The 13,291-nt window shown below is 37.1% G+C and overlaps 1 protein-coding gene across 3 annotated transcripts in view; it reads right to left on the bottom strand.

Moving 5' to 3' along the window:
• DNAH10 (dynein axonemal heavy chain 10) overlaps positions 1 to 13,291 on the bottom strand; it is a 57,653-nt gene that overhangs the window by 25,040 nt on the left and 19,322 nt on the right. For all 3 annotated transcript variants that reach the window (XM_048073630.2, XM_048073628.2, XM_048073629.2), the window contains exons 25-46: positions 13,041 to 13,197; positions 12,394 to 12,627; positions 12,172 to 12,294; positions 11,789 to 12,022; positions 11,054 to 11,277; positions 10,300 to 10,569; positions 10,027 to 10,210; positions 9,611 to 9,745; positions 8,854 to 9,006; positions 8,100 to 8,288; positions 7,843 to 7,989; positions 6,438 to 6,629; positions 6,152 to 6,270; positions 5,820 to 5,978; positions 5,366 to 5,501; positions 5,118 to 5,240; positions 3,684 to 3,818; positions 3,164 to 3,380; positions 2,565 to 2,684; positions 1,509 to 1,654; positions 933 to 1,085; positions 108 to 368 (exon numbers count right to left, since the gene is read on the bottom strand). In XM_048073630.2, the coding sequence (XP_047929587.2) occupies positions 108 to 368; positions 933 to 1,085; positions 1,509 to 1,654; positions 2,565 to 2,684; positions 3,164 to 3,380; positions 3,684 to 3,818; positions 5,118 to 5,240; positions 5,366 to 5,501; positions 5,820 to 5,978; positions 6,152 to 6,270; positions 6,438 to 6,629; positions 7,843 to 7,989; positions 8,100 to 8,288; positions 8,854 to 9,006; positions 9,611 to 9,745; positions 10,027 to 10,210; positions 10,300 to 10,569; positions 11,054 to 11,277; positions 11,789 to 12,022; positions 12,172 to 12,294; positions 12,394 to 12,627; positions 13,041 to 13,197 (3,811 nt within the window). The remainder of the gene's footprint in view (positions 1 to 107; positions 369 to 932; positions 1,086 to 1,508; positions 1,655 to 2,564; positions 2,685 to 3,163; positions 3,381 to 3,683; positions 3,819 to 5,117; positions 5,241 to 5,365; positions 5,502 to 5,819; positions 5,979 to 6,151; positions 6,271 to 6,437; positions 6,630 to 7,842; positions 7,990 to 8,099; positions 8,289 to 8,853; positions 9,007 to 9,610; positions 9,746 to 10,026; positions 10,211 to 10,299; positions 10,570 to 11,053; positions 11,278 to 11,788; positions 12,023 to 12,171; positions 12,295 to 12,393; positions 12,628 to 13,040; positions 13,198 to 13,291) is intronic.

Genomic DNA, 13,291 nt, shown 5'->3' with positions numbered 1-13,291 from the left:
AATAAGCAGGCAATAACAGATGATTTCAGGTTTTGTGACAATACAGAAATAAATGTCTATTTCAAAATTATTAACATGTTAAGCAACCCTTTAAAAAGTGAAATTACCGCAGTGTGGCCTTTTAGGATGGAGGTATAGATCAAATTCAGTGATTGCTCAGAAGGGAAAGGTATGTTAAAAACACTGAAGAGTGAGATGAATCGAGGGTCAACTTCATTCCGACCTCCTCCAGCTTTCCCCATGGCAGCAATAAAACCCAGGTCTCGGAGAATTTTACAGTTCATCTCCTTACCACGGTCATACAAGAAACCTTTTTCTAGTAGCAGCTTCAACAAGGCAATGGGTTGCTGTGTTCCATATTCATCAACCTTTGTAACAGAAAAGAGGCAAGATATTTTGAGCACAGTACATCACCAGGCCAAATACTGCTATAAATGTGGAAACATTGTGCTCCCTACTCAAGAGAACATTACAAGGACTAAGTGACACTTTGTAAAGCTCTGACACTGGTTGTGAATGTTCATTCCAATGTCTCGTATGGCAGAAGTGCCTCTTCTCCAAGATAAACTTCATACACGCATACTCTCCTGACCCATTTGCAAAGAGGAAGGCAAGATTTCTACAGGAGACAACCTGCAACCAGTATCAGGCCACAGAAAAATGATTTTATTGACATAAAGAAGTGATTCAAAAGGAGATACTTTTTACATAGAAGACAAATATTGTAACAGACAGAAACACCTCATGCTGCTCACAAGTCCAACTGTTGCAAAGTTCCTAAGCTGAAATCCAGTTATGCACTTACCACGAATCTCCTTGACTTGTAATACAAGATATTGTGTCTTCATACAGATGGATCTGTATATGAAGGGACCACAGCAGTGCCCCCCTCAGATGTTTCTAAACTACCTTGCAAACCATTGGCAACTTACCCTTGGCATATTCATATCATCCATGAAAACAATGAGACGTTTTCCCATGGGAGGGCCGTAAGTGTCTTTAGTTCGTTTCTCTACATTTGTCTCTAGATTTCTCTGAATGTCCATTGACGTTGTACGAGAAGAGAAGTTAATCACTAGCAGCAGCTGCAAAGGAGAGGAAATGGTTAAGAATGGATTTTTACCTTTTTCTTTTTTCTTTTTTTTTAACTGGATCATTCTAGAAAATATTTTTTGTGTTAAATTATTGGACATACAGGAAACACTCCTCTGGTCCAGTTATTCACTTTAATTACACATGACCAAAAAAGTAAAATTCCTGTTCTTAAATCTTTGACAATATACATTTACTTTACTTTATAAAGTAACAAAACAGAACATTTCTGATCTTTAGGTATTCTCAAATCATCCACATACTTTGGGTCTGAGCTTGCAGTCAGATCTCTGAACCCATGTGAGGCTAAAGTTAATATTGCTACCCATAGGCTCAGGCTTCATAATGGATATTTAACACAAGGACACAACATGAAAAGGCAGCTTTACAAAAAAGGCAAAATGACTCATACATACATTAAGGTCCTTGTTCAGATTGTTTAGGAAGTTTTGTGTAGTTGCTGTTTTAGAAGTACCCGATTCACCTACAAGAACAACTGGGTGTTTTATTTTTACCATCTGTTCTAGCAACCAAGTAGTGCGTGTTGTCTCCACCGTAGGCACTGCAAAAGATTATGAATAGGACAGCAGGTTAAATTAAAATGTACTACAGCTGGGGGATTTATATTTATAGAATAGTGCTGTATCAGACTCACCAAGTATTAATGTGCAGTTGCACAAAGACATAATATGAAATATCAATTCACTACCAATGTCGAAGGAAATTTTTAATTGCTTTACTACCTCTTTTCAGCTTTTATCATTGGGATCTTTTCTACTATAGATCTGTTAGAAAATAATTTTTCCTCCATATAGGAGGGCCATGGACTGGTTAAGCTCCATTTAATCCCTATTTCAAGGACATAATCAGGACTTATTTGGATCCTAAACATTTTCTCTGAACTCTACAGAGATTAATTTTGTTCTTTGTGAATAGCCTGCCATCAGGAGCAACTTCAGAGATCATACCATTATCTCTTGTGTCAGTGAAGTTAACCTTTGCTTGCTGAATCCTACTATAAAACAGCCTGGGTCAATTTGCCGTTAACTATGGAACGCACTTTTCACCATTACAGTGCTATAAGTAACAACCAATAATGGCCTTAAGAATGTAATTTTTATCTACTGAGCATTTGAACCACTGATCTGAGATTTTTCCTAGCGTTTCTGGCAGAGCAGACTGTGAATCTATTTTCTGCTCTTCTAACTCTCCTAATAAGCTTTAGGCACTGAAAAAAATATATTCATCTTCTCCTCATTTCATTATTACACAGTGCTGTATATATCAACTCTATCCCTGTTAAATGATGACAAGAACATTAAAGAAATTGATTTCTGCTATCACAAGAAACTGAACATGAGTAGATGACCTTCAGCACAGAAAGAGGAGGTCTCATGTTAAGTGCCACCCACTCAGTGGCCACATATTATAAATTAAAAGCAGAACATCACTATATTTTATCTTATACTTACCTAGAATGTCAAGAAATTTCTTTTGAGGATTATGAATATATTCAGGAACAAGTTTCATCCAAGGTACCCACTTTTTTTGAATACCATCAAAATGAAAGTCATACAAAGTTGGCAGCTGACCTGCAAACCATTAAAGAGCTGGAAGTTTTCTAGGACATTGAAATATTTCATAAGAAAATAACCTGACTGAAATGAAAATGAAGGGTAAGATTTCTGGACCACGCCATGCAACACTGTTCCATTTACTATATTTAACCCAGTAAGACATGAAATAAAATTCTCCTAGTCCTGCACTTGGATCATATTATTGCTTATTAGCACCCTTCCACTGGTTTTCCTTTCCCTTTCTGTTTTTCCTTTCACTGTGTATCTTTTCAGGTTGGCATAGAAAAGTACTGTTCTGTGAGGATAAACCAGTTGCTAAGAGTCATCTAGCATCAGTAACTATAAGGGTTTTTTACTGATACTCAGAGAACATCAAAGGTATTTTGCAGCCAGGATAGCTAGCTGGAAGGAAGAACAATGTTGTACCTTTATGGAAACTAGGACTTTTCTAACAAAATCAAAGGGATTCAGAGTAAATTATGACAAAATCCTACCTGGCAACTCCCCTGGCTTAGCAAGGATGTTGTCATCATGAACAGTTGACATACAGGAAATGTGTTTAACATATTCATCAAATTTAATTCTTCCAGTATCACGAAGAGCAGCACCTAAGGAGGAATATAAAGCTTCCAAGAAGAAGCACTCCAGAACATCAAGATCATCAGGTTGTACCACAATTAAAGCTTCCAGCATCACAGTCAACTGCACCACCTGTTGAAAAACAAGACAAAACTATAAATAGAATCACCATTTAGATACATAAGAACTCTTAATATGTTTTCAGATGCCTGAGTGTTTGCTGATCTTTTCTTCTTACAGGTATATCTACTGATATAAGTTTTAATGACAGAAGAGCATTGTTAGGAACTGACTCTTTCTATTGTCTCCTGTTAGCAAACTGACATTTCAAGTGTGAACTCTACTCCTGTGATTTCCTTGGGAGGTTTTAGTCTCTTCATTATTCAGTTTCACTTTTAAGATAAATTTTTTCAACCTTTACTTTCTATTCCTCACCATATTTAAATCTGTTTGAGGAACAATGGTCTTCAGCCTTTCTCCTTGTTTGCCATCCACAATTCCCTCCGTAATCATATCAATAAGGCAGGGCACATATTTTTCAAAGAGACGATTCAATTCAATTCTCTCTTGCTGAAGGAAGAAAAGGACAAGAATTCATCCCACGGAAAGCTGATTTGTGAAAGCAAAGCTTACCATCAACATGTGGCTAACCAAATACAATTACTCTTGTAGGAATCACTTCTACCAATGACAGGGTACAGTCACATGGAGAAATTTGACATTGTTGTATAGACTGGGTATTCAGCAGGTGAGGATCTGGATTCATCAGACGGTAGCAACTAAGTTGTCTTACTTTAGTTCCCTGTGGACTTGAGTTTTTAATCTAAATGTAAGAAAAAAGGACCTAAGCAATCTCACTTAACTCTTTGGAGATCACGTAAACTGATTTATTGTTTCTTCTCTGCTCAGAAGCAACCGCAAGTTAGAAAAGCCGGGAACTCTGTTTAGCCCTCTGCCACAGGCCTAGTGATTAGATTTGTTGTCCCAGATTGTAAGTACTTAGCTGAGGTTTGTACATTTGGATCATATTTGCATTAGGTTACCCCCTACATAACAGAGAAAGACAGGTACAGAACATGGAATTCCTCCTTGCTAAGATGTTAACAACACTCTGGAAGTGCCTGTCTTACTGCACTGACTAGGGAGAGAGTGTAAGGCAACTACTCTCCTGACCTTGATGCGTCAGTTAAGTGTGGACTTTTGGAAAGAATGTAAGACTTTGAATCATATTTGTTTGCACAAAAGATACTTATTCTATAAAACACAATAGTTCATACAGACAAAAATTGAGCACTTTATATTAAAATTTCATTTACATGAAAAGCAGGTGATACCACACAAAGATGAAAGATCATTATTTAACCCCGTAACTTTTACTAAAATATTCAAATAAATTAATATGCATTAGGAAATCAATTTAGGAATGAAGGAGAAGATGGGTACTTGGGCTTATAATTAAACTTGATATAGAACACAGGCTCTCTCTTCAAACAAACTGTTCTACATTAGTATGTTGTATTTTATTTTTGTCATAGTATAACATAAGACTGCAAAGAAAGTATCAACGTGCATTTAAAAGGGCCATAGACTCAATATTCTTTAATGTGAGTTGGTTTTTCTGACTTTAATTCTAGAAATCAGGCCCTCTCTCACTGGAGTCCATCCTAATAGAGCATCTTTCCATGAACAAGGACTGAAGGCCAACTTACACACTTAATGAAACTCAGTAACAGAGACCTTAATGACAAGTGAACTGGAAGGCAATTCAAAAAATCAGACTGACTTTACAAAGGTGATGTGTTTTTTTTAACATCTGTCTACAGTTCAGTATTTAATAAATAGTCTATGACCAAGTGCAGAAATTCCCACCTCATTTTCTCTTTTTTGTGTCCACTTCTGCCAGTAAGGCTTATATTTCAGATTTTTAGGATCTACAAAGACCATTCCGCAGCGGGATACTGTGGCAGGAGATGCATACTGTAAGTCACCAACCTATAAAATGAACATACTAGATAACCATACACTTAAAGAATAGCCAGAGTAACTACTTTTCAGGCTTTGTAGACCCAGCTGTATCTAACCCTTCCCATGTATTGAATGGTATATTCATTACCCACCTCAAATAACAGAGCACAGTGTGACTGAAGTCTAATCCGCTCCCCATTTGCCAGGGTCAGTAGCTTGTTGTCATCCATGACAGAATTCATGTTTTCAACCCAGAGAGCATCTACGTCTCCATCAAACAGAATGTACCTGTGGATACAGGATCCAAGGAAAACAGTGACTAATCTCTGATTTTACTTACATATTTCACAATCCAGAGGTGCCATGAAAGGTACCAATGTCAATCCAAGTGTTTTGAAGCCTCCCATGCATCTTTGATAAGTGCATGGTTTCTCTCCATCTCACTGAGGCTGGAAACTCACAAGAGACAGAAAGACCCCCTAGACACTTTATTTTGCATTTGTTTCTGAACTAGCACAGTATAAAATATTTTGTTTTATATAAAAATAAAATATTGACGTAAAACTTAGTATCTAAAAATCATCACAATGATTTCTAGCAGTCTACCTTCGCTCTTTCTTATCTGTAAGCCTGTTGATATCCCGAAAAATATTTGACAGTACTCCATCTGTCCAGTCTCGTGTGGTAGGGTCAAGGATCCCATACAGCTCAATCACACTCATAGCTTTAGGGTTCAGTGTGTAAAGTTTTGTCAATAATCCCAGCCTAGAAACACAACAAGAAAATCAATATTAAGATGACATAGTACCATCTCATGTTAACCCAAGCAAATATTCCAGTTAACTATCGATCCTGTCACGACTACACAAGTTTGACTAATGCAGTCTATGTTATTTTACAACGTGAATTTCATGTATCAAATTATCAAATATACTCACTTGGTTTGGGCCTGGCACAAAGTGTTAATGACAACTGATTTGCCACCTCCAGTAGGTCCAACTACCATTGTAGTGTGCCGAGTTAACATTGTCTCATACATCTGAACAACTTTATCCACCTAAAAAAAAACATTAATTCAATAGACTGCTGTCCATAAATCTTCTATGGACAAGATCAGCAGTTGGTCTGTATCTGCTTAGCTTTCCTGGAATCACTCCAAAGTGCAGCAATGCACATCCAGCCTAATGTTTACAACAAAAGTCAGGCAATTAACATTTTTTATACCTGGACTGGTAAAACAACATAGCCTCCTTCTTCCAGCACTTGTTCTACAGCATCATTAAAGTTAGGGTAGCGGACTCGAGGGCAATCCAGGCCAGGAAATAGGTCAGATATTAGGCCAAGGAAGAGAGGTACATCTTCAAACACGAATTTGGGAAGGTTCATATCTCGTAGAGCTCTCATCAGTACAACCTCCTAAACAAAATATAGCAGAATCAATCTCTACCAAATAGCTAACCAATTATCTAACATGTAGTACTTTCAAACACCTCTAAAAACCATTACCTGATTACTTTAGTATAGCTTTGAGAATGCTTTCTTGGCATCAGTTAACTAGTAGAAATAAAGGTCGTTTTGTAAGGATTAAGTTGACCAATAGCTAAGAATAATACACTGCCTTTTTCTACCATATTAACCAAATGCCAAATGGCTTGAGTGGCTCATTCCATAGCTTCCCTGATTTGATGTTAAAACAAACAATAAAATACTCAATTGTTTTATAAACATTCACAAGTTTTGTAGTTCCCTTGAGAGCATTATTTAGACCCCAACTTCCTGACAACCTGTATTGTGCGTCTGTAAATAGTTGCGTAGGAGAGTTTCCTTCAGGTTTCTCCAAGTTTTAGGCAGAAATTTGAATAGTAATCTCCCTAAGCAACTGGGTATCACAAGTGTACACATAGAAATAATACTAAAAAGTGTAAAAGAAAGCCATAAAAATCAATGCAGCATTGAAAAACTTTCATTTATAAGTATGATGTAATGCTTGAGCTGTATGATTAATAACTGTGACTTTACTCAGGCAGATAATGATAGGACAAGGGGGAATGGTTTTAAACTAAAAGATAGGAGATCTAGATTAAATGCTAGGAGGATATTCTTCACTCAAAGAGTGGTGAGGCACTGGAATAGGTTGCCCAGGGAAATTGTGGATGCCCCATCCCTAGAGGTGTTCAAGACCTGGCTGGATGAGGCCCTGGGCAACCTGATCTAATGGCTGGCATCCCTGGCCATGTCGGGGAGTTGGAACTACATGTTCTTTAAGGTCCCTTCCAACCAAAGCTGCTCTATGGTTTTATGGTATGATGACTGGAGCACGCAATTTGGGTTTATGTTCAGAAACCAGCAATCATTATTCACCCAGAGGCTATTTGCATCCTAGATTTAACATCAAAACTGCATATGAAATATATACAAAGAAGTAAAGCACCTCATTTTTTATAGGTTTCCCTACTTTGAGTTCTGATACTAACTTGCTGGCAGAGGGCATGATGAAACTCAGTAAGAAAATACAGAGACAAATAACACCAGTGCTCCTATTTCCAAAGCAGACAAACAGCAGATGTGTCAACACATCCTATTCCTAATGAAAAAGGATGATCTGAGGGTAACTAAGTGGTAAGTCTACCTCACTGAGGTCTGCTGATCCTCTTTTCAGTTCTCCAGCCATCACCAACACTGACTTAAGGGCTCGCAGTCCAAAATCATAATGATGTTGTTTAGAAAGTTGTTCTTTTGCCAGCTTGTATAGCACTGTCATCTTTTTGGCAAGGATCTGTTTAAGAGTTAAGTTAGATAATCACAAATATGTAAGTCATGACCAAACACTGACCACACATACATGGGTGTATATGTGGGTACGCATAGTAATACAGTTTTTTTTACCTTTGCTGTAAGGAATCCTTCAGAAAAGAGCATGATTTCACAGATTTGCTGAAGATCTGGTACAATAACAACCACAGGCCTGAACAAAGCTTTTACAGACTCAGGGAGCTCAGTTCGGCCAGCATAACCAGGATTCATCGTAATAAAAATGCCCATTCGGTTATCGAGGTTAATTTCTTGTCCTTCAAACTGAAAGTGTAAGAAAACTTTAGAACAATGTGCATTTGGAGCTGAAATAAATAGTATCATTTGATAAAAAAGAAAAACAGAAATATTGGGGCACCCAGTAAGCACAACATGTTAAGAAATCATTTTTTGATAGTCGTGTAGGTACATTCAACTCATTATTTGCATCCTGGACATAAACATCAAGACATTTCACATTTTTCAATAGAATTTTTTGTCTGAGGGTTTCGAATTCCAATAAACGTCATTAAATTAAGCCTCACAATCCACATCAAGTTAAGTTGACGCTAACTACTGCTATACTATTATCCCATTTAGTTACTATTATCCTATTTAGATAACTCTTATCCCACTTCACAAAGGAAGAAGCTAGGAAAGGATTAAGAAATAAGGAAAGATTTAATATCTCTGAAAGTATGTAAGAGTACATATTCTGGAATTTGAAATGTTCAGCACAAAGTAATTACCAAAGAAACACCCCTTCGATCTAATGATGGTGTCTAGCCCTGAATCTTGGCTTCAAGCACAAGATCAGCCTTCACAATTGCTCTTCTTTTTTAATCTTTACCTGAAATGTTTTCAGCTGATTCATTAAAGCATTTCGAATAGTCTGAATCTGAGAAGAAATGACTGAAAGCACAGAAGCATCGATACGATTGAATTCATCAAAGCATCCCCATGCTCCACACTGGGCAAGACCAGAGAAGATTTTACCAACTGCCTAACAAAAACAAGCAGAAAAATATCTCAGCAATGAGTACATAAAAAAATTCAGCATCAGCAAATTTTGAAGTATGTTAAAAGTCCTAATGACCAGGTAAAGCCTCTGGATATCCATATATGCAGGAACTAGCAATCTGTCATAAGGTCTTTCAATAATTATTTGTCAAGTGCAGATAGCCCATGATGAGCTCAGGTACATATCACCTAGTCATTGTTTCCCTGCTTAAAGCATAGATAGAATCCTGAAATTCCTTTGAGAATTTATTCAAAATAGACTTTTTTTTTTTTTTTTTTTTTTTTTACTATATTTCATTATCAATTGGTACAGCATCTCTACGGGAGGAACGGTTAACTCTTGATCATATCATGACTACACAAGTCTGAATAATGCAGTCCATGGTATTTTACAACCTGAATTCCATGTATCAAATTATCAAATATACTCACTTGTTTGGGGCCTGGCACAAGGCATTCATGACAACAGATCTGACACCTTCAGTAGGTCCAACTACTCTTATTCGAGAGTTGAAATTATGTCCTTACCCTGGGCACTGAAAATGAACAGTAACTGCTGTCAGAGAATACAGATCTTAAATTCTTACTTTGAAATCCATGCCCTCTCCACAGTTCGTCACTACACACAGCAAGCCCAGTGCTTTGGCCAAATCTTTGGTTGTTTCTGTTTTCCCTGTACCGGCTGGCCCTGCTGGTGCTCCTCCCAAAAACATTGATAAAGCCTTTGAAGACAGACCAAAAAGCAAAGAAAAGCATTTGTATTAAGCTGGTAGCAAAATCATGAACAAACCTGTGGGTACAAAAAGCTTTAAATATTATCTGTGAATGCATTCTATATTATCTTTGAGGCAATCAGTTGAGAAGGCTATTGCCACCTATTTCAGATATATTTGTGTTCACATTGCGTTTTTTTTTCAACGTTATCTCTTAGTTGCCAGTCATGTGATTGCATGGAAGTATATTTTTAAAATGTGTGTTAGCAAAAATCTACTTTAATATATACCTGTGTGAGTGTAAGATAAATACGATCTGTAAGCGGGGTGATCACAAGACGTCCATTCAAACCCATATACTCATAACCATATGAAAATGTGCCTGTGCACTGCCGCACATTCAGTTCATCTGGCTCTCGGTCCCAATAAAAACGCAGCTGGCTTTCCCATTCAAACTCCTGAGCCTGCAGAATGCTACACAAGAGAGATGTGCTTATATGAGATAAAAGGATGGAAATACAATTTGTGGATATGGTATTTTCTCAAGAGGTTGGGGAGTTTACCTGTCTCTTACAAATGTATCAACAATGTCTCTGGCATGAACATCAATAATGAGAACAGTGTTGTATTTTTTCCTGTCATTTTTGCTCAAAGGCACTGCAATGCGAGTAACCAGGTCATCAATTTGCTGGTGCATTTTTTTAGCATACAGTTTCATTGCCTGTTTTTCTCCCTTCTTCACTTTCCGAAAGACATCCTCCACCTCCCATGTCCACCACACCTGATTAGCAGCCAGCACCATCATGCCTTGGTAGAGTAACATCCAATCAACTCTGTGGGAAAAAGATATAATTTGGGAGTCTGAGTTACTGTTTATTTTAAGTAACTCATCACAACAAAAAAAAAAAAGGAAGCTCCTCCTATTTCTGCAACAACTACAACATGGACAAAGGTTTATAAAGATGTATAGAATTCCATCAAGGTGTGATGTTTTATTTCTAAAGCCTAAGAAATACTCTCAGAGAAAAACTACCTATTCCATGTGTAACAATTGCCGAGTAGAATCCATAATGAGAAAAACACACTGCACACATCACTAAAAATTAAAATTCAAGGCTTAGGAAATAACATACAATAGATAATACAATTTTTTCTGGACAGTTAAAATGCTGGATATGCATGTATATCCCCTCCACTTACAGAAATACAGGCTAAACTGTGCATAAATTAAAAAATGAAGTTTCTCATTTTCTATATTGTTACAGGCTCGTAATAACATATAAGGTATTTGTATTATCTTGATACTGATCATTTCACCTGCTTCTGTCTTCACAGTATCGAAAAATAGCTTCCTTAGTAAGCAGTCTGTTTGTTCGTCTCATTTCTTTTAGCACTGCTGTCATCCAATTCTCCACTCTGCCTTCTGCAGCTACAGCCTGCCGGAACTCCATCACCTCCCCCTCAGCTGAAATCATGGCTGTTGCGATTTTCTTATCATTGTCACCATCCTGAAACCTCAGGGAAGCTATGTTATCATACATCTGAAATCAACAAAGAAACTCACTGGCATTTGAGAAACCAAGCTTTGGAGATTTAAGTATACCTAGCCCCCATTTAATGTTGAAGGGAAATTTCCATGGACTCTAAAGCAAAAATGGATCTGGCTCTAAGTAATCAAATACAAATGGTGACATACAGCTCAGCAGCCCAACTGCACTGTAAACAAGCAAATGATCTGGCTCAAATTACTTTTTTTTTTTTTTCCTAGGAAATAAAGACCTATCAGGAGCTACAAGAAGGTTCTTTAATGATTGATCATTCTGGTGTGTCTTGAATCTTCTCTACCATAACCACTACTGTCCAGTATGAGAGCCAGGAGAGACCATTGATCAGATTTGATTTATTTATTCAGAAGTTTCTTCAAGACACTGCCAGGATGTTCTTTGTATGCCAGAAATATTAGTGCACCCTTAAGAGCATGTACAATATAGTCTGTTCAACTTTTAAAAACACCTAAAAGCACAGGGCACTTTGGAAAGCCAGACACTGTACCTTTATCATGTGTTCCTGGACACAAAGTGGGTTACTGCTGCCAAGGATACTAAGCAACTCTTCATCAGATATAAAGAAAAATCTTGGGAAGGCATTTCGCTTGGAATCCAAATAATCATTCAAGCTTTTCTGACATTTCTCCAGCACATCATTTATATGATGGAGGTCTGACAGACGATTTGGGGCTTCACAAGCTTTTTTTATTGTTGGTTCTTTTACAGTTTCATCTATTATCTACATGGGAAGAGAAGAAAAACTAGAAAATACCGAACAGCAATAGATTATACTAAAGTATATTTAGCTAATGACAAAACACACAGCAAAAACAAAAAGCAAAACACACTAAATAACTGTGCTGATCACAAGTGAAGTCAGTTACTTGCCTCTTTAAACATCCTGTCTACGCTGTCAAATATTTTGGCTTCCTCTGGAAGCTGTGATCTTATATCTCCACCAATAAAGATGCTCTCCAGGTACATCCATTTTCTCTGAACCACCATCCAGATCTAAGAGTCAAATGTTGCCATCAAAGACAAAAAAAATACAATGGAAAACCCTGATTATAAATAAGCATTAATTATTTAGTCCAGCACTTTCCTCCTTACCTCAATTACTTCACCAATCAAAGACAGTGTTTTTTCCCAGTGGTGAGCAGTTGAAAGGAAAGGACCCACAAAACGACTGCCCAAGATACTCTGAAGATTGACATTGTTATCATCAAGAACCTCTAGAATTTCATCTACAGATCCCAGAATAGAGCCCCTCTTCTCAGTGCCTTTGAAGTATATCTGTACGGTAAATTTCATTTGTTCCCATGTTTCTGCTATGTCCTTCACACCCTGCATGTGAGCATAAAAAGATGCACATTTCAGTCTTCAAAAACTAGGGAATTATAATCTTAACTTAAAATCAATTAATTCAGAAAAGTTTTTTGCACAGATTTTCACCCCTGGTTTATAAGGAGGTCTATTTCACAACATCATGATGAAAACAGAATAAATTCCATTTCAGATCCTTTTTCATAAACTAGACTTGCTTAATGTAATAGCAGAAATCCAATATACTGCTGCGGAAGTCAAGACAACTAAGATTCTGTGCCATGCTGTAGCTTATTAACAGAGCTATTGATCTATTAGTTACTTCACAGCACCTCCCTGAAGATGGCAGAACTTTCTGCCATTCCAATAGAGATCTCACGTAAAACAAACTATTGTCATCTGTCTTTTTAGTTTTATTACAAATTTTAAATTACCTTCTCAATGCTAAGTTCCTTAACAGCTGTTCCAACTATTTCGTTGATAATATCTGAGTGTCTGTGAAGTTCCATAGCAAACATATTCTCCAAAGTGAATGTTTCTGTTGTCATTTCAAACCTTGTGCCTGTTCTCTCCATAAGGTCTTGCCAATGCCTGTTTTAAATTGACACATCAACAACTATACCAACCACCACAATACAGTAAAAATAAAAACAATTGTAATTTAAAATATAATAATGAAACCATG

This window comes from Anser cygnoides, chromosome 17 (assembly GCF_040182565.1).
Source record: "Anser cygnoides isolate HZ-2024a breed goose chromosome 17, Taihu_goose_T2T_genome, whole genome shotgun sequence".
In the NCBI taxonomy this organism is placed as follows: domain Eukaryota; kingdom Metazoa; phylum Chordata; class Aves; order Anseriformes; family Anatidae; genus Anser; species Anser cygnoides.
Note: the sequence above shows the minus strand (reverse complement) of the source record. Positions and strands in the feature narration are given on the sequence as shown.